Genomic DNA, 20804 nt, shown 5'->3' on the forward strand with positions numbered 1-20804 from the left:
GAACTCTGGTTATGGTGTCCCTCAGGGCTCCGTATTGTCTCCAATGTTGTTGTTTACAATCTACATGAAACCGCTGGGAGAGATCATCAGGAGATTTGGTGCAGGTGTTATCAGTATGCTGACGACACCCAAATCTATTTCTCCATGTCAACATGATCAGAAGGCATAACCTCCCTCACCTCCCTAACCTCCCTAAATGCCTGCCTGGAGGCAGTGATGGGCTGGATGAGAGGTAACAAACTGAGACTGAATCCAGATAAGACGGAGGTACTTATTGTGCGGTGTCAGAACTTGGGAGATGATTTTGATCTGCCTGTTCTGGATGGGCTCACACTTCCCCAGAAGGAACAGGTACGCAGTCTGGGGGGTGCTTCTGGACATAAAACTCTCCCTGGTGTCCCAGGTTGAGGCAGTGGCCAGAGGTGCCTTTTATCTGCTTCAGCTGATATGCCAGCTGCGTCCATTTCTTGAGATAAATGACCTCAGAACAGTAGTACATCTGCTGGTCACCTCCGGTGACTACTGCTGGTCACCTACTCTTGACTACTGTGATGCGCTGTATGTGGGGCTGCCTTTGTACATAGTCCGGAAACTGCAGTTAGTCCAGGATGTGGCAGCCAGGTTGGTCTCCGGGTCATCTCGGAGATACCATATCACTCCTATCTTAAAAGATCTACACTGGCTGCCAATAATTTTCCGGGCAAAGTACAAGGTTTTGGTTATAACCTATAAAGCTCTAAACAGCTTGGGCCTTGGGTATTCAAGAGAATGTCTTGTTTGCTATGAACCGCACCGCCCATTGAGATCATCTGGAGAGGTTCGTCTGCAGTTGCCACCGGCTCGTATGGTGGATATTCGGGGACGGGCCTTCTCCATTGCTGCCCCGAGGCTTTGGAACACACTTCTTGCTGAAATAAGAGTCTCCCCATCTCTTTCAACTTTTAAAAAGGGCAGTAAAGATGCATTTGTTCACCCAGGCTTTTAATTAGATATTGTTTTACTTGTGTTTTAATGGTTTTAACTTTTTAAATTTTAATTGTTGAAATATGTTAATCTTTTTATTGGTTGTTTTTATTTTCCTGTAAACTGCCCAGAGAACTTACACTGTAGGCGGTATAGAAATATGCTAAATAAATAAATAAACAAACAAACAAACAAACAATAGCTACATATCAGATTACCGTTAAAAATCACTGCTGCAGCCTACAATTGAAAGCTGACAGCCTTCCCGTCCAAACCTGCAATCCTTTTGCTCAGCTATATATATGAATAAACATTTGAAAACATATAAATGCTATTAATTCAAATATACCCTCATGCCCCCCACCCCCAAAGGCTCAGGAAATAACAACATGCTTACGACAGAAACTGTCTGGTTAGCAAGTGAAACAATATGTGGCCTTCTAGAACTTTCCATTTCCAAATGCACAGGCAATATAAAAGTTAACTAAACTCCCTTGGTGGTCATGTGCTCTGAAACGTGTTCTGCCGAATTCTCTGGCAAGTCATTTAATAAGTCGTTGCCAATTTCTCACCACTTTCAACTGTCAATCTATCTGTTTCCCACTGTTCCATATAATAAGCAGCCCTTGTTTCTGCTCAGTGCCTTGCTGTTAGTCTGGAATTGAAAACCTCCTTACCAAGGCAGGCTATTTTCATGCAATACTTCTGGCTGCTGCTTTCATACAACTCAATATACACCTTTCCATAATACTTTCTGCTTAGCAGAAAAGAAAGAAGGAGCAGGGGTGAAGCTATAATTGAACAATTATAGGCCCTAGGGGAAGGGGGCGTGTATTTATAGGGGGCGTGTAATTATAGGCCCTAGGGGAAGGGGGAGATAGACAGCTCACTCGTCTCCTTCCGCTCCCAGATCCCCAACTGCCCCAGAGGGCAGGAGCCTATCTTCACTTCTTGTCCCAGGGCCCACTCCAACATTGCTATAACCCTGAGAATGAAGCTTTGATTTATAGCCACTGGCTCCATATAGCAATTCAATAATAGTAATTAAAGCATATCTCTTCACTTTGGGACATTTGATGGATTGATTGGCTGGCTGACTAGATGTATCTGATTAAATACATTTTCTGCTCCATCGTAAAGGTTCAGAGCAGCCTACAGCAGTTTCCCATGTGCTAACACTTCTGTTCTCATGGTGCTCAGTAATGAAATGGTTTGAGGGGGGAAATATGTCAAATGAAATAATAATGACATTTAAAAGAAACAAAATTTGTTTTGGGGAAAACAAGAAACCAAACCACTACACCATACACAACCAGTCCCAGCAGCCCTCAGACAGCTAGTGCTGCCTGAAGACAGCCACCTCCTCAAGGTTTATTTGTTGAATAGGTGCTACAAAGTTCAACAATGTTCTTTGGGGCTTCCTCCCAGGTAAGTAAGTGTACATAGGACTGAAGCCTAAATGTCAATCTAAGTTGTTAGGAAACGCCACAGTTCATTTACTGAAACAGCTTAAAGATACAAAACTATAAAATGGATATGAAACATTCATTTAAAGTTGAGATCCTAAACATATTGATCAGGTAGGAAGTTCCACTGAACTCAGCTAGACTTGATCCCACTGTGAAGATATGATCCTAGGAACTTTCGATTTTCCAAGTTACAATTGGCTAGCTGATATGACTTGGAAAATCTTACTGGAGGCATCATGGTTCTGATTGCCTGATACAAACAGTACCTGGAGCTCAGTATACAATGTTGACAACCAGTAAGTTGGAATTGATTCACTGGTCTACACTGAATGTGGAAGGTAAGCACTTGAGCAAGGGTCTAGATTCTGATGCTGTGCATTACTTATAGTAATGATCTCCCCTATTTTCCCCACTATGTGCATTACTTATAGCAGTGATCTCCCATATTTTTCACAAAGTATGTGGAATGTGAGAACCATTTCTCACTGTGCTAACTACCCACTTCCCACTGTGCTAATAGTGGGAAATGTGCATAGTACTGCACTTTTCTGAGTGCTGGAAGGGTGTTTCTGAAAGCCCTGCCCATCCTGAAAGAGATGCATGTCCAATCCTGAAAGGCATGCACTTCCCCAGCCTCTGTGCATGCCTTTCAGGATGGTGCAAGGGCTCAAGAAGGCTTAAAAGGCTCTGTTTCCCGTAAGACTTCCCGAAGGGAACTGGGCAAAGTGCAGCACTGCACAGTTATAATGGACATCTCTGCATAGTGCCAGAGGGACTGTGCAGAGTATTCAGGTTTGGCTGAAGCTTCACACAGGCCCAATAAACAATGTCAGGGAGCCACACTTAGGACGGATGGAGGCCATCACTGGTACCAAGGCCTTGCAGTAAAGAACACTGACTTATAGCATTTGCATTGGCATGCCAACTTGGTATCTGGATTTGATAGTTTTACCGATCTCCATATTCAACCAAAGTCTATTAATCGGTCAACTATCAAGGTTTGGAATAAGGCCCAGTGACTTCATTAACTAGTCATCAGATTCACTTACACTTGAACTGAGGCTATACAGGTCCAAAGCCAAGGTAACTGAGACTACCAAAAAAGGAAAAAAGTTTGTCAGTATGGTCACAAAATGAGCCATAAGAAGTTAACAATGATGGTGACTATACTTGCCACATTTTTCTGGTAGGATTTAAGAGCTGTGACAGCCAGGAAATTAACAAGAGAAGTTCTCTACAAATCTCCATGCTGCACCAGTTGATTTTCTGAAACACATGCAGTTGAAGTTTCAAGCACCCTACCAGGAAAAAGGGGGATAGTGCTAACACTGAACATTGTACAGATGACCCTTGCTATTCATGGGCGTTCCATTCTCACCTATAGATGTGAATACGGAAACCATGAATAATGAAACCTTTGAATCAAGGAGGGGTGGGCTTCATCCCCTAAGTTAAGGGGAATATCTTGCAGTGCTCACACATCAAGTCTCCCATTCATATGCAACCAGGGCAGACCCTGCTTAGCTAAGGGGACAAGTCATGCTTGCTACCACAAGACCGCTCTCCAGGTGGTTGAGGGCAGAAGAATTACCAGCCCAATTCCTAGGTTCATTTTCCCCACAGGGGAAGTACAGGAAGTGCAAGATCTCCAAGCCATTCAATTTGTACAGTAAAATTGCACTAATTAAATTGATGTAGTGCTGATAAGATCGCGAGACGTGAGAATTCTCAGCAGACACCTATGAGGTGAATTAAGTGGAAGAAAAGCTATTCTGATGAGAGGAAACATTTTCAATTCCTCATCTGAGTCATTGGCAGAGGAAACCAGCTGGTGGCCTGTGTTCCTCCTGCCAGCAGGGGCCCCTCCCACCACACTACTGCATTTGACGTCAGATGCAGGGGGCGTGGCTTTGCTCCCAAATGGGGTGGCCCCATTTGGGAGCGCAGTCACAGCACAGTCAGAAATGCTCCCCCGCTTTTACAGGCAGGGAGAGCAGCTCCCAGCCATGCTGCAAACACAGCACTGGCCAGTATTTGCTCTCAAACGGGGCCGTGTGGCCCCGTTTGGGAGCAAAGCCACACTCCCTGCATCTGATGTCAGATGTAGGGGTGTGAATGAAAGAATCGAGGATACATGGGCCAGAGAACAAAAACATATACAGGATGGTATATATACCGTGTATAAGAGTCTATTCACATACACAACTTACATAAATGAAACACACAAATTGCTAAAGAAATTATCTGTGTTCTAGACCCAAAAAAAGTGTAGCTGAAGGTCAATTATGTCCATGGTTCTATTACATGTAGACATATAGTCCTTCCAGATCTTTTCTCTTTTCTCTTGCTGGTTCTGTGTTCAAGTTGTTGCTCCAATTATTACTCACAATTCTTCCAGATCTTTTGTCTTTGCAAGTTCTTATTCTGAAGGTAGCTCCATGTACAAATGTTGCTCCTTCTGATAGATGCTCCTTGTCCAAAAAAATACCCAACAGGTATCCTAGGTAATTTTATCCTGTTTCCTCCTGCTTGAACAGGACTTCATCAGGAGAAGTGAGCTGAATACATAATAACACATGTATCATTTTAAAATACCCTCAACAAATTACATTAACTTAAAGGGTTAGAAATTTTTTTAGTAATTACTCACATTTATTTCTTCCAAAGTGACACTGCACCTACCAGTGGTTTCTAAATTAGAAATCCTACTGGATACCAAATTGTAGTGGCTTCAATGGTACTGATAATGTTTAATATATCCTACAGCATCTGCCAGATGTTTTCACTCCCCTTTGATCAAAAGGGATGTGCTTCATTATCCAATCTCATCTAAATGACCAATTATATTTATGTGCGTGTGTGAAGAAACAGCAATGCTAAGCTTCCAAAAGAAGCCGTGGACCTTTTGTCCCATTTAAATTCCCAGTTATACAAATATAATATGGAACCAAAACGTAGCTCATATAAAAGTTTGTCAAAAATGTTATATAATAGTCCCATTCTCTAACAGGAGAGACTTTACTCCTTTTAAGGGGATGTCCATAAATCTTGTGTAATGTTAAATCTCACCCCACTCAACCCCCATTCCACATCCAAATCTCTAAATAGGGCCATGATAAAAAAAATAGCACATTTGTGCCTATAGATAACTGGAAAGGTCATTGACCTGATTTAAACCAAAAGGCTCTAAAGTCTGGAGCTGATGTATAAAAAATGTCTCCCTCTGTAGGAGGGCAGTTTTGATATTTGCATAGGAAAATTCTTTTTGTTTGTACCTATAGATGACAAAAAATTGAAAATCATTAAAGGAGTGCCCTACCTGCATGAAATGATCAACCATAGGGCATTCCAAATTTTGGTTCCTAATGCGAGAGCAATGTTCCAAAATGCGAGAGCGAACTGTTCTGGTCAGGGGCGTAACGATAGAGGGGGCAGGGGGGGCACGTGCCCCGGGTGCCACCCCGGCGGGTCACGTGGGGGGCGCCAAAAAGTGGCTCCCCCCGCCCCCCCTGGATCGCCCGCCAAGTGGCGGCGGGCATGCGGCAATGTGGCGGTGGTGAGCGGCAGCGGCGGGTCGCCCGCCGAGTGCGGCGGTGGCTGGCGGCGATGGGCTGCCTGTAGCGCGGCCCGAGCAGTGGCGGATCGCCCGCCGAGGAGTTCAGGCAGAGTGACGCTGAGCCTGCCTTCTGGCCCGGCGTCGCTTCCCAACTGCGCAGGCATGCCTGCACAGTTCACAGAATGAACTGCACAGGCGCGCCTGCGCAGTTGGGAAGCGACGCCGGGCCAGAAGGCAGGCTCGGCGTCGCTCTGCTTGAACTCCTTGGCGGGTGATCCGCCGCCGCTCGGGCCGCACTACAGCCCATCGCCGCCAGCCAGCCACCGCCGCACTCGGCGGGCAACCTGCCGCCGACGCCCACACCACTGCCACATCGCCACCGCCACACCGCACGCCCACCGCACTTGGCAGGCGACCCGCCGCCGCCGAATCGCCGCCACCACGATCTGCCGCCTGGGGGTGCTGCCGCACCCTCACAGGTATGTGGGGGCCGCCGGGGGGGGCGCCATTTCAGGGCCGGCCAGAGCTTGCCCTGGGCGCCGTTTCCCCCCGATATGCCACTGGTTCTGGTTGACATGCCTACATATCTCAGGGAACATGGGCATTGTATTATATATACAATGTTCTTGGTAGAACAGTTAGCAAAAAAGTCCAATCTATATTTTTTGCCAGTATTGTTGTCCCTGTATTCAGTGGTTTGCAGTGCCATAGGGCATGCCACACAATGACCACATTTGAAAAAACCTTTTGGTTCCACGCCCTCCCTCCGAGGTAGGCTGTCTGCTCTAACAAGAAAATCTTTGAAACTGGGACTTTTTCAAAAGGCTACTAACGCGAAATTGGTGCAACCTGGTAAATCTGATACTAATCTCCAATGTCGTCTGATGATATTTTTAATTCTATAACTTAGAGAAGAATATTGCATCGACCATTTAATCCGAGATTGTTTCCTATTGATTTGTGAAGCTGTCCTAAGTAGAGATAATCTATCACTAGTCTGTGTACTACGTCTGGCTTTTTGTATAACTTGAGTGGGATAACCCCTTTCCATTAACTGAGAACTCAGTTTATCAGCTGCTGACTCAAAATCCCTGGAATATGAAGAGTTTCTTTTAAGCCGCAAAAATTGACTGTATGGTAAGGAATTTTTTAATTGAAAAGGATGAAAAGAAGAATAGTGTAAAAAAACATTTCTATCAGTGGGTTTAGTGTACAACGTAAAATATATTCTATTAGACTCACTGATATTTACCCTGGTGTCCAGAAAAGGAATAGTCCTGCGATGTACTTGACTGGTGAATTTAATGGTGGGATGTATAGTATTCAACCATTCATCAAATCTCTGAAATTTGTCCACATTTCTAAACATTAAAAAGATATCATCCAAATACCTTTTGAAAAAGAAAATTTCTTCAAAAAAAGGGTTTCGAAGTGGATTTAATATAATGTTATCCTCCAAATTTGACATAAACAGATTGGCTAGATTGGGGGCAATTTTATTCCCCATGGCTATGCCCTTTATTTGCAAATAGAATTGGGTTTTAAAATGAAAATAACTATGCTCAAAAATAACATCCACAAGTTCCAATAAAAAATAAGAAGGGGGAACCCGATCTGGTCTGTTGTCAAAAGCCTCTTGAATGACCAAACGTGTCTCCTCTAGAGGTATATTGGTGTATAATGAATTCACATCCAGGGTAACCAACACAGAATTCTTAGGAACTAACATCCCTTCTGCCTTAATTATAAAGTCCCGAGTGTCCTTAATGTACGTTTGTACTTGAAGAACCAAAGATTTCAAAAATTGTTCTATGTATGAAGATATTGGTTCAAAAACAGAATTAGAGCCAGATACTATGGGTCGGCCCGGTGGATGAAATAAGTTCTTATGTATCTTGGGGAGGGTATAAAAAATCGGAACCCTAGGGTATTTGTTGACCAAAAAATCTGCTAACCTCTCAGAAATTACACCCATCATTAAAGCTTCATGGACCACAATGTTAATGAGTTTCTGAACTTTCAAAGTGGGATCATGATCAATAGGGACATATGTAGTCCGATCAGCCAGCTGAGTATTAATTTCTAGATCATACTTTTCCCGATCCTGAATAACCAAAGCCCCACATTTGTCCGCAGATTTTATAACTATATTACCATCATTAGACAGATCCTGAACAGCCTCCCACTCTTCCCTTATTAAATGCTCAGTTTTCACTAATATTCAAATGGATGACAAAAGTCAGTCCTGACCCAATATTTTGATCTGCAGATTGCTCTGGGAGTAATTTCTGTGTGCATTAAAATGTTTTTCTAAGGAAGCATTCTATAAGAAGAATGTTAGAATGAACACGAACTTCTTCAAAATGAGGCTGCACAAACTAAGGAAAGGAAGAGAAGGGGAAACATAGGCTGCTAAGCATCAGGCAACTGTTAGGCAGACAAAAGTCAAACAGCAAATCTGACAACCAGTGCTATTTGAGTTTTCAGTGTCCCCTGCTAGCTGAGCAGAGAAGCACCTTTTAAAAGTGGTAATTCTCTTTATTTAACAGGGGGAGTGCAACTGGTCCTATCCATCCCTAGCAAGCATCTTTCCAGTGACTGTTATGTCTATCTTATGTGTCTATCTTATGTTTCTTTTTAGACTGTGGGCTCTTTGGGGACAGGGACCCATTACACACACACACACACACACACACACACACACACACACACACACACACCATATATACTAGCCGACCCACACAGAGCATCTGTGCACTATTTGAGGCCGGCTGTTCCTCCGTCCCTCCTGCCCCATTCTCCCTCCCCCTCCCTCCCTCCTGCCCCACTCTCTCTTGCCCCCTCCCCCTCCCTCCTGCCCCACTCTCTCTTTCCCACTCACCCCCTTTCCAGACTCTACGCTGCTTCCCCACCACTTTCTCGTCTCGCCAGCCTTCCCACCGCCACTTCCCGCCCCCGGTGGCCAGGCCGGGCTTTGCCACCGCCTCCCCCTTACCCGGGATGGCCTAGCCTGCCATCCTGCCTCCCGCCCCCGGCGGCCAGGCTGGGGTTTGCCGCCACTGCTGCCTCCCCTTTACCCGGGAGAGCCTAGCCTACTGTCCCGCCACCGCACCCGGCAGCCAGGCCGGGCTTTTCTGCCCCCGCTGCCTCCCCCTTACCTGGGACGGCCTGGCCAGGCCAGGTTGTCCAGCTGCTGCCTCCTGGCAGCCAGCCTAGGCCGTTTCCTCAGGCCGTTTTGCAGCCTGCCACCACCATCCTCCGCATTGGTTTTTGTCCCAAACTCTCGCCCAATGCCAGGAACTCTTGCGAGAGTTCCGCTGCCAAATCCTGGGCCCGCATGCCGGCTAAGAGAATTAAATATATAAATAGTGTAAACTGCTTTGGGAACTTGTGTTGAAAAGCAGCATATAAATATTCATTGTATGTGTATGCGTATTGAGCTAGTGAAGAAAAGCAATTATGTATTGAGGAGGGAGAGCAGTGTGAAGGGACTTGGTGTAACCAGATCAGTTTTGAGCAACTCCAGGTACTATCGGTTATAGCTGCAGTTTGTAGTTTCATGTCAGCTCCATGGTACTCTGGTGCATTTCTTGCAGCTCCTTCAGTGGTCTGCAGGGTGCACAGAGCTGAGCCCCTGCTTCAGGGTCCATGTTTTTTCTCCAGGGTCCATGCTGCCAATGCCTACAGAACTTGACACACCTGTAAGGCTTGTTAATGGTTAACTATACAAATGGAGGCTTGATTCCTGAATGGTTCATGGGATTGTCCCCAAGAGAGCTGCCTTAATTAGTCATGTGGACAAAGAGTTTTCATAGGAACAGCATCAGAAGCCATTCCATGCATGCTAAACATTGCATTAGAATCAATCGTAATGCAGTATGTAGGGGTGTGCCAAACTGGTCTGTGATCAAACCAGTCTGCAGTGAACTGGGCCAGTTTGACTGGTTCAGTCATGGACTGGACTGGCCCCAATCATGGACTAGACTGGCCCCAGCGACTGAACCGGACCAAGCCCAATCCATCCACAGACCGTTTCACCGGTTTGAGCCCTGCTAATTGAACCAAGAGACACCTTTTAAAGTGGTGGCTCTCTTCTGGTGTGTGTGTGTGTGTGTGTGTGTGTGTGCACGCGCGCAACTGGCCCTATCCAACCCCAACACAGCATCCCTCCAGTGGCTTTTGCTGGTATATGCCATATGTTTATTTGTAGATTGTTAGCCCTTTGGGGACAGGGGACCATCTTATTTATGTATTATTTATTTTTCTATATAAACGACTTTGAGAACTTTGGTTGAGCATTGTTATATAAATATTCATCTTCGTTGTTGTAGTTTGAACACCTGTAAAGGGGAATGTGGTGAGGATTCCCCTTTGCTTCCAAAAGTAATAAAAGGCAGCGGCGGGGGGCGGGGGAGAGGCATCTTTAAAACTGAAAGAAAAGGTGCTTACTGGTAGGCCTGCACAGCGCTCCCCTCACCCTCACAGCAGCAGCCGTGGTTCGACAATCAGACAGACTGGACGAGCCGGTCAGTCAGACTGCATGTCCAGTCTGAATTGGGTCCAAATTTGGACCGAACTCCTCAGACAGTTTCCATGCATACCTCTAGCAGTATGATAATTGTCACATAAAGTTCTCCTGTTTCAAGAAGTCTATAAAGAGAGAGAGACCTCATTTTAGAACATATATAAAGATTCTCTTGTCTCAGTGGTCTTGGAGCAGGGATTTGCTTGAAACACAATTCAGCTTCTGAACCATGGGCACATCCCTTTAAAACCGAAGGCTTACACATCCCCTTTAACGAGCAGGTCCATACCTGCTCCTTCTCCATTCACCACCACTTCTGTAATGGTGGCGCTCACTTCACCTATGACTGTGCGCAAGTGGGGCATTTCCCAGCTGCCCCCATGCGATGCAGGTATGCAGATGGCCTCTGTGCATGGGTGATGGCCATTTTCATGGTCGGCAACCATGCAACCATGCTGCCCACACAAATGATTGTCATGCATGTGTGGAGGTCATGTGTGTGCTTTCCAAAACATCATGCAGGGGCAGCTGGGAAACACTCTCCCAGCACATGGTCATCACTGTGGGGGGCGCCACCCTTATGGAAGTGGCGGCGAATGGAGGAGGAGCAGGTATGGATCTGCTCTCCTCCATGCTAAAGGGGCTGTGTAAGCCCCCGAGCCCTACCTCAGTTTCAAAGGCAGGTGCCCACGATTCAGACACTGAATCACGTTTCGAGCACATCCCTATCCTGGAAAGATGTCCTTAAATCTATTTACTTGATAAGTTATTGTTGCTGGGATAAACTGGTTTAAGCATGCTGATTTAAGTTTATGGATTGTAGTGATAAGACCTTTTTCTTAATAATAGACCTTTAGTGATAGTGATAGTGATAGACCTTTTCCTTCTTTTCTTTCTTAATGAAAAAGGTAGAAAGAAACTATTCACCCTACTAAAGGCTCAGACTCTCAGATTACTTAGAGTTTACAGTTGGTGGGAGCCACCTTGCTTGAAGGAAGATACCTTGATTGAAGTAATATTAAGGATGCTAGTTCAATAGATTGCTGACATTAGATTCTTACTATTAAAGAATCTAATAATGCGGAGAAGAGGCAAGTTTATGCAAAATCACATACTTCCCATTAATATCTGGACTGCACCTTTTGGGTTGTCAACAATAATAATTTGCCTCTTGCCATTCTGCATATTTTCAAATGCAATGAACTAAAATGCTCGATTTCAAAACAAAATGATGAAGCATCAGCTTCTAATTAAAGTGTGCCGTCAAGTCAATATCAGCTCCTAAATTTCTGAATTCTATGTGGCATAAATGTATTGTTAACATTATTGTATTGTAATAAGTCTAAAATTACACTGACACTAGCTGTTTTATACCAATCTATTTTTCTGAACTGGAAATATGGCTCAAATGACTGAAGTCTACTTTACAGCACTGCATTTTTCTTTTTACTAAACCACTTTCATTTGTACAGGACCTCCTATAAAGTCCGGTTGAACTGTGCTGGGGTTGGGGTAGTGGCTCAGTGGCAGATCATCTGCTTTGGATGCAGAAGGTCCCAGGTTCAATCCCTGGCATCTCCAGACTCCTCCTTGAAAGCTGGGAGAAGCCTCTGTCAGTCAGTGTAGACACCATCCAGTGAACTAGATGGACCAACGGCCTGACTCAGTATAATAAGGCAGTATAATAATAATGCCATGTTCCTACAGCCTAGTTTTCTAGACTTTTCACGTGAAAACAACTTGCATTTCAAAGGCTATGTGGAAATCCACAGGATGTGTAGCAGCGGGGTGGATACATATTATCCTACTTTCTTTAGGGTCACTGGGTGGTTTTTCTTCTCTCACTCCCTCTCTTCCCAGCTCCCTATTGCCCACATCTCTAAGGATCTTTCCATTCGGTGGTGGTTATTTTTTGTTTTTTTAACATTTTATATCCTGCTCTTCCTTCAAGGAACCCAGAACGGAGTACTACATACTTAAGTTTCTCCTAGGCTGAGAGGGAAGTGACTGGCCCAGAGTCACCCAACAAGTATGTGGCTGAATGGGGATTTTGAACCCGGGTCTCGCCAGTCCTAGACCAGCACTCTAACCACTACACCACAGCTGGCTCTTCCTGAAGACTCGACTGACTAATTGCTGAGGTGGCTTTGCGCCGAGCGTTGACCAGAGAGCAACTGCTTCCGAAATAAAGGCACAGCTTGACGCTTAATGAGAAAACGAGGATCCCGCGAGGTGGTGATTGGTTCCCTTTCCAATGGGTTGCAATTTGTTACGAATAAAGACACTTCTTGAGCTCGGGTCAGTCAGACGAAGGCTGGGCAGCGACTTGGCTGCCTCGCGGGCTTGGAGGGGAGATGCAGAAGCGCCGCGGTCAGAGAAATGAAAGTCTGGCTCGGCCGCTGACCATGAAGCAGCCGCGCCCTCCTCCCTTCCCCTTGATCTTCGGGCTCTACTGCATTTGCGCTGTGCAGTTCACTGCAGGTAAGAAGAACCTCACCAACTCCCTCGCAGGTTGCTCGTCCGTGCAGGGAAAGGAGTCGCGCTGGCTTCTTTAGGATCTAAGCGAGGAGAACATCGATGAAGCGGAGTTCCAGAGAGACCTCTTTTCTTGTGATTAGGAGCCCTAGAATCGCTTCTGATTTAGGATCAGTTATAGCAGCAAGTGAATAAAGGTCTGCCTTCGTTTCCGTGCAGGGGCGCTTTCTCAGCCTCGCAGGAAACACTTCAGATCCCCCCCCCCAACTCTCCGCCAGGGACGGGATTAATGAACAGTTAAGGACTTGGACACACACACACACACACACACACACACACACACACACACACAGAGGGATTCATTAGTCCAGGTGTGGGTTGCACCTGGCGTCTCCTCCTCCTGGGAAGAAGCTCTTACCAGGAGGAAAACTATGAAAGAGGCCAAATATTGTACATGGAGTGGACGCCCGCTGCACAGATGGTATAGACACTTTAACCTTCTCTCCGGGTGAGGGTCCAAAGGATCCGAAAGGGTTTTATGTAGTTAGGACAGGACTGCAGTCTGACAATAAACTTTTCCTGACAGACCTCCACCTGTAACGCTATCCAAGGTGCTGAAACTAAAATGGTAGGATAGTTGCTTTATACCGAACGTTCCATTTAATTGGCGCAGATTCTGAGGAAATAGAGCCAGCCAACAAAATCAGGCCACAAACTTAAAAATAATAATAAACACCCAGCTTGTGTGCACATGTGGGAAGGTGGTAAAATCTAAGTGATGGTGTTATATTTCTTCAAGGAAAAGGTTTATTTTTGTCATCTGATCTAGATTTTCAGTATTTTGATAAAGGGGGGGATTCATTTTCTTATTTTTCTGGAATCATAAAAACAACACTCCTCTTCAGTCACTTATGTGGTGTTTTTCTCTGTGTTAATTTTGCTTTAATAATGCTTGCTTACTATTTTTCTTTAACAGGATTTCCTCAGCCATTTGCCGGCTACCTAGGTGAATCAGATATTCCTACAAGTGAGGTATACAAACTTTAGTCTTCTATACATATGCTGGAAATATTTGTCAAAATAGTGAATTGTGACCCTAAGTAAAGAGTGAATTCTATTGCTGTCACAAAGGCAGACCACTTTATGTATTTCCTGCATCTTTATGCTGGCTGGCTGCACAAACAGAATGTATTAATGTCTAAATTAGCCCTGTCTGACTTTTACTTTTGTTTCAGAGACTGGCTCTGTGTTTCAGTCAATGGACAGAACTGTCTGATCAACCTCAGGTAAAAAGATGTAATCTATTTTAAATAGCATAAATTTCCCCAGGTAAAACTGATTATGACTAGGTATTGTGATTAAGATGATGCATACAGACATTTGCAGGCAACCTAAGTCACAAAGCAAATTATGGCCATTTTGTTGCAAACCAGTTTCAAGTAAATACTCTAGTTTAATTGGCTTGTGGATTATCACACTGACATCCTAACCAATGATAAAGGCTTGTGCAGCTCACATTTAGATAAATGTTCTGGAGTTCACATAGTCAAGATTCATTCAGACTGATTGATCTGAAATTACTCTATATACATATGTCCCATTCACATACTCCTAGATCACCACATCATACAGAATCATGCATTGGCAGTGTACAAATAACAATCTTTAATAATCTTCAGCCCACCCACACCCCTGATAGTTATCACAATATAATTGGGAGTAACATAATTACATTTAATTACCCTGAACATGCATGATCTAAAGTAAAGTGTGCTGTCACTTCAGTGTCGATTCCTGGCGGCCACAGAACCCTGTGATTGTCTTTGGTAGAATACAGGAGGGGTTTATCATTGCCATGATGCCTTTCAGCATCTTCCTATATCTCTGCTGCCTGGTATATACAGTAGGTGTTTCCCATAGTCTGGGAAACATACCAGCGGGGATTTAAACCTGCAGCCTCTGGCTTGCTAATCAAGTCATTTCCCCACTGTGCCATTAGGTACTTGGCATGCACAATCTAAAGATTGTTTATTACATTATAGATCAAGTGGTTCTGCTAGCATGTATTGTACTCTCCATTCCTATCTAATTGCTCACTGAAGTACATAGAAGAGTTGTTTGCTTAAATATTGTACTGCAGTTGAGAGATGAATGCCTCTGAATGTTTCATACCTTAAACTGTCCCACAAGAGGATCTCTTTCAATATGTAAAAAAGAGTTTCTCTTCTCTAATTATCTTTTATATTGCGACTTTTGGGCTAACATTCAGACATTATGCTGGTGAGAGCTAAGTGGAAAGTATAAGAAAGTTGCCAATGGTTTACTATTCATCAGACAAGTATGACTAACTATAGTCAAAACAATGCAAAATTTTTAGATTTAACAATGTAAATGTTAAAATAGAAGGTAATTATGTACTTGATTGATATACAGGTCTATATATTAATGTTTCCCCTTAAAATTGAATTTATGGATTCACTTCAGTACAATAAGACTTAAATAGAATTCAAGGGTGAGGGGGAGAACACCAATATTTTATTTATTTAAAATCATTTAAATATTACCACCACCAAGGCTATTTTTAAAAATATGTATTTGTCTTGTAGATCTCCAGTTCTGTTATGGATCTTTGTAACTCCATGTTTAATGGCATGCAGGTAGATGAGGTAAGGTTCGGTTATTTTATTTCCCTGCAAATATTTGGCTGTATCCAGAAAAAGTTCACTAGGCACCACTGAAATCAATTATTTAAGTTAGATATTACTAACTCAAGTCCTATTAATTCCAGTGAGACTTAGTTATGACTAACTTTGTTTGGATACAACCCATTGTCACAGCATTTATGTGGCCAAGTATCATGTAATCTAATGCCATCATCATTATTCTTACTAGGAACATAAACAGGAAGTATTTAAAAGAGTAAGTATTTGATCATCTTTTAGTAACAGACTTTATATTAATATGACTTTTAAAAAAAATTCTAGACAATGCAGCATACTAAAATAGCTTTTTCTATGCAGTTCTTATTTCACTACTCCAGAGCTCAAGATCCAACATATCCACTTAAAGCTGGGGTTAGTATTTTAACATAACATCATTTTATACAATATAACATATAAAATAGTACAGAATGGTATATAATAGATTCTTTCGTATATTTTCAATATACAAGTCCATAAAAGGTATACCCAGCCAGCCTTTCATCATGTAAATAAAATCAAACAGCAAGGTTGTCATCGCCACCCAACTTGGGTGTATTTTCTATTGATTGGTCAGGATCCAAACCCCTACAAAACTGGTTCCGTAGCCCCCAAGGCGGGCTACTTGTGTGTGTGTGTGGTGTTTTGTTTTGTTTAACTATAGCCCCTCCAGGGCAACAGCAAAGTGGTTTTCAAACTCCCTTTGATATCTAAAGTCTGTGATATAACATGGATATCAGCTGTCAAAGGCACAAAATAAAAAATCCCACTAGGCTAGCACAAGTCCCTTGGGAAGCTCAAGCAGGACTCTGGATCCTGAAACAAAACTCTACCTTCCCACACAAAAGAAGTTTATAGTTACTTGAATACTCCTTATGTGTTATGTTTTTGATACTTTGCCCAGGGGAAAATAGATGTCCATAGTTGCCTGTTTTAGTAATGAAGACTGGTTACTGAAAGGCATTTGTAGCATGAGACATGCAAGCTTATTCAGATGTAAATTCTACTTAGTTGAGTGGGACTTGCTTCCTAGTAGACATACTTGAGATTGCAGCATGAGTAGTCTGCTCCTAATGGCCCAAAGTTGCTGTGCTACTACAATATCAGTAGTATTGAGCAACATAGTGAGTTAACCCCAAAGTAGCATGAATTGTTGTTTCTGTGATGGAAGCAACAATGCATTCATGTCATACATGCTTTTACGTGGTTCTACTGTGGGCAGAGAGGAATAGGAATTTCTGCATTTTGCAGAAATTCAAAAAACTGACTGAAGCCAATGGCAAAGCCCAAACCATGTTCTTGGGTTCAGGCTGCCCTTGGGCTTACAAAACTTACTTAGAATTTTCCTGTTTGAAATGACCCACGATCACTAATTAATTATTATTGTGTTGAAATAAATTGGTTGACACATTAGGAACTTTAGGCTATCAAAACCAGTTAGCCAGCATCTAGGCTTGCTTTATTTATTTATTTCTGCTAATGCTAATCTTAGAATAAAACTAGTGTTCATGATTTCTCTTTGTTATAGTCTTTCCCTGTGCATCCTTTAATGCGTCTTGCTCCAAAGCTCTCAGAGAGAAGAATGAAAAGATTCCTTGATCCAGTATGTACTTGTTTCTTCCATAGTACTTTGTTGCACTAAAACTTCATTTCAGTTGTGTGTTTTTAAGCCATGTTACCAATGATCAAATTGTAAGCATTTAAGAGGAAAAAACACCTTCATTGTGCACACCTTTTCCCTTAATCCTCTCTTTTTCTTTTTCTTTTTTAATATTCTTCCCTTTCCCATCCCTCCATAACTGCTTCTTTCTCATACTCCCTTACTAAAATTTACTGAAACCCAGTCTCTCTCTCTCTCTCTCTCTCTCTCTCTCACACACACACACACACACACACACACACACACACACACACACACACACACATCCCGCAGATGCAACCACTCTTGCCGGCTGCTCTGCCCTGCTACTATTAGGAAACATTTTCAGGGTCAGTATTTTTTGACTAATAGTAAATTAGATGCTAGACACTGCACAGATCATGAAAGTGGCACAAACCCCATTCAGAGGGCTTAAAATCCAAGACATCACTCCTGTTCTAGTTCTATTCTGGGTCAGTTGGTCAGCTGAACATTAACTAACTTTGCAAAGGGGCTGCATACAGTCATCCCTTGCCAACTACAAGGGTTCCAGGCAAGGAAAACCTTGCAGTTGGTAAAACTAAGAGTCTGGGAATCAGGTGGTTAGGGGAACCACAGTAGGGAATTAACCTTAGAACAAGGAAGGGGGGGCAATTTAAAACCACTAAAAGTCCCCCCAAAAGCAGAATGAAGGGTTTATCCTACTTGCCTGCCACCCAGATGGTCAGGATGATGAGTAGGAGGGATAGGGTGGGGTGGGGTGGGGTGGGGTAGGGTAGGCTGGAATCAAGGACATGGGAACTGGGGATCAGAGGGAGATGGAGAAGAAGGGCCATATGCACCCTCCTCCTCCTCGGATGTGTCCACAGCTGCAGGCAGTTGACAACTGCTCTCTGAAGTGCCAGGATCCTCTCTGTACACTCAAAGAAGCTCAGCAGGGTAGGCTGTATCATCTTCTTACTCAGGTCTTTTTGGACCTCTGTGTAGGAGTGAATCAGTTCATTCAGTCATCACCTGAATGTCAGGCTGTACTCCATGAAGGGGTCTATGTCCAATGCCTTATCTGCCAGCTCTGAGGCATGCTTGAGGAAGCTGTTCAGTTTGTCCAGGGTCGACTTCACTGTAGCCTGGCAGTCTTCCTCTTCTTTCTTCCTGATCACTGGTTCTTCAGGTCCTTCAGGTCTTGTTCTGTAAGCTCTTCAGAGTGTGACTCCAGGAACTCAGCAATGTCAGTCGGCTGGATGTCCTCAAATCCCTCACTGCCAAGTCGTCTGGCTGGAGTCACAATCCTCCCAACCTCAGGTAGCACTCCATCTCATGGACGATTGAACCATGGCATGAAGAGTGTGTGCCTTTGTGTTTGCTCTCCAGAACACAGAGAGGTGGTTCTTGTACTTTCCTTTCAGTTCCTGTGGATTCAAAGACCTGTAGATGAGCATGGACTTCACCATCAGGCCACATGAAGCATTGGAGCAGAAGAGAAGGGTCAGGCTGTCTTTGGAAGCCTTGAAAATCCCGGAGTCCTTCTCTTCTCCTTGGCAATAGAGGTGTGGTTGGGCATCCTCTTCCAAAAAGAGTCCAGTCTTGCCGCCGTTGAAGACCTGGTCAGGCACATAGCCCTTTTCCTGGATCAGTTTCTTCCATTCTGCAGGAAAGGTGGCTGCAGCCTCCTGGTCCACTGATGTAACTTCCCCAACCAATTTCATGTTGTGGAGGCTGAAACTCTTATTGAAGTTCTCAAACCAGCCCCTGCCTGCTTGGAACTTCTTTGGGTCTCCCTCTCCAGAGCTCTCTACCGGATGCTTGTAGATTTGCTTTGCCTTGCTGCAGATCATGTGGGTGTTAAGAGGAACTTTTTGTGGGGTCTGGTTCTCCATCCAAATGTTCAGGGCCTTCTCCATCTTCTTGATGTTGGGGACTCATGGCATGAAGGACACTTTTAGAGAGGTGTGTCCCACTGGAAACATTGGCTCTGATGGCAGTCTCATTTTTCTAGATGGTGTGGATGTTGGATTTATTGACCCTGAACAATCTTCCAGCTGCACTGCTGCTTTGGTCTTCCCTCAGGCAGTCCAGGACTTTGAGCTTGTCTTCCAAGGACATCACATGTCTTGGCCACAGCCAAGACATATAATGACCTTCTTCTCCCTTTCTGGCATGCTTGGGAGTCATGTTGTTAACACTCTCTGTCTCTGTTTCTCTCAGTCTCTTCTCTGCTTCTCTCTCTTGCATATTGCTGGTTGCAAGTCTCACAGGTCTTGCAAGTCTCAAGACCCAGCTCATGTGAGAAATCATGTATACTGGGGTCACTGTAGGTGAGCTCCCCTAATCCATTTGCATATACACATAACCATGGTTGACAAAACTGTGGTTGGAGAGGGATGACTATATGCAGATTGTGTTGCATTTATTTATCTACAGTATTTAAGATATTTATATCCCATTCCTCAAGTGCAATACTGCTGAGGACAGCTCACAACAATAGCATTATAATATCCTTAGCTGATGGAATAATGACCATCAATAGAAATTCTTCACTGTGTGACATCTGCAGAAGATTGGGTGTATCATGAGCACCCTCCTAACATATATGTGCATCACTATAGCAATGTCAATAACAGCTCTGTCCTGTGACCCCTGCTAAGGGCAAAGAGGCACTTTTTAAATGTGGTGATTCTCTTTATTTAGCAGGGGGAGAGTACCTTTATCCATCCCCACCAGAGTAACTCCAGTGACTGTTGCTGGTGTCTATCTCATATTTCTTTGGGGACAGGGAGCCTTCTTTCTTAATTAACTAATTAAATTAATTAATCAATTCACTGTGTAAACTGCTTTGGAAACATTTTGTTGAAAAGCGGTATTATATAAATATTTGTTGTTGGTGGTGACCAGGTTAAAATATAGTGGAAGATATTGAGCTTGGTAGGGGCAAAGTTCAAGCAGGAAAAACTGGTATGCTTAAACAACAATGTTTTGCTATTTCTTTCCATTTGAACTTTGTGTTATGTCCAAGAGCATGGCTGTGTCATTTCAGTTTTACAAAGACTCACTGAAGCATGCCCTATATACATCGATTGGTCAAAGAAATATCGAAATAAGTTCAGGATCGTTATTCCTTTTCTGTTTCTAACTTTCCCTGTCATTTTGTGTTTCAAATATTCTCATCTAATGCAGTAAATTGGAGCAATCTGCTATCCTCTGTTGAAAGACTTCAACTTGTGGGTATTTGGATATGATGCAATTAACCTGTGCTATCACTTTGCAGGAATCCTCTGTTCTTGCTGCTGCAGAATTTACAAAGAAGGTAGGCTAAACATTCTGATATTTTTGTCTCTAAATAAATAAGAGCCAGTTTCCAGCAGTCTGTCCATTTGCCATACTGTGAGCTGTCTTAGAAACAGCATATCAAAGAAACAGAAGTCAGGAAATCTGTGTTTCTCTGTGTTGGGGAGCAATGTGGCCAACAATTCTGGCCTGC

The 20804-nt window shown here is 43.6% G+C and overlaps 1 protein-coding gene and 1 non-coding gene across 3 annotated transcripts in view; both read left to right on the forward strand.

Moving 5' to 3' along the window:
* The window catches only part of NMS (neuromedin S), a 46581-nt gene that overhangs the window by 15605 nt on the left and 10172 nt on the right, over positions 1–20804 (forward strand). The window contains exons 2-9 of one of the 2 annotated variants that reach the window (XM_053313186.1): positions 12465–12994; positions 13965–14020; positions 14224–14274; positions 15595–15654; positions 15881–15907; positions 16009–16062; positions 17216–17290; positions 20592–20630. In XM_053313186.1, the coding sequence (XP_053169161.1) occupies positions 12868–12994; positions 13965–14020; positions 14224–14274; positions 15595–15654; positions 15881–15907; positions 16009–16062; positions 17216–17290; positions 20592–20630 (489 nt within the window). In that variant the 5' untranslated portion in view covers positions 12465–12867. The remainder of the gene's footprint in view (positions 1–12464; positions 12995–13964; positions 14021–14223; positions 14275–15594; positions 15655–15880; positions 15908–16008; positions 16063–17215; positions 17291–20591; positions 20631–20804) is intronic. The other variant, XM_053313187.1, reaches the window with a different exon arrangement.
* Positions 12023–12094, forward strand: TRNAP-UGG (transfer RNA proline (anticodon UGG)). Its single transcript has one exon. It is a non-coding gene; the product is annotated as a tRNA-Pro (tRNA).

The sequence above is a fragment of the Hemicordylus capensis genome, chromosome 3, assembly GCF_027244095.1.
Source record: "Hemicordylus capensis ecotype Gifberg chromosome 3, rHemCap1.1.pri, whole genome shotgun sequence".
Classification (NCBI taxonomy): domain Eukaryota; kingdom Metazoa; phylum Chordata; class Lepidosauria; order Squamata; family Cordylidae; genus Hemicordylus; species Hemicordylus capensis.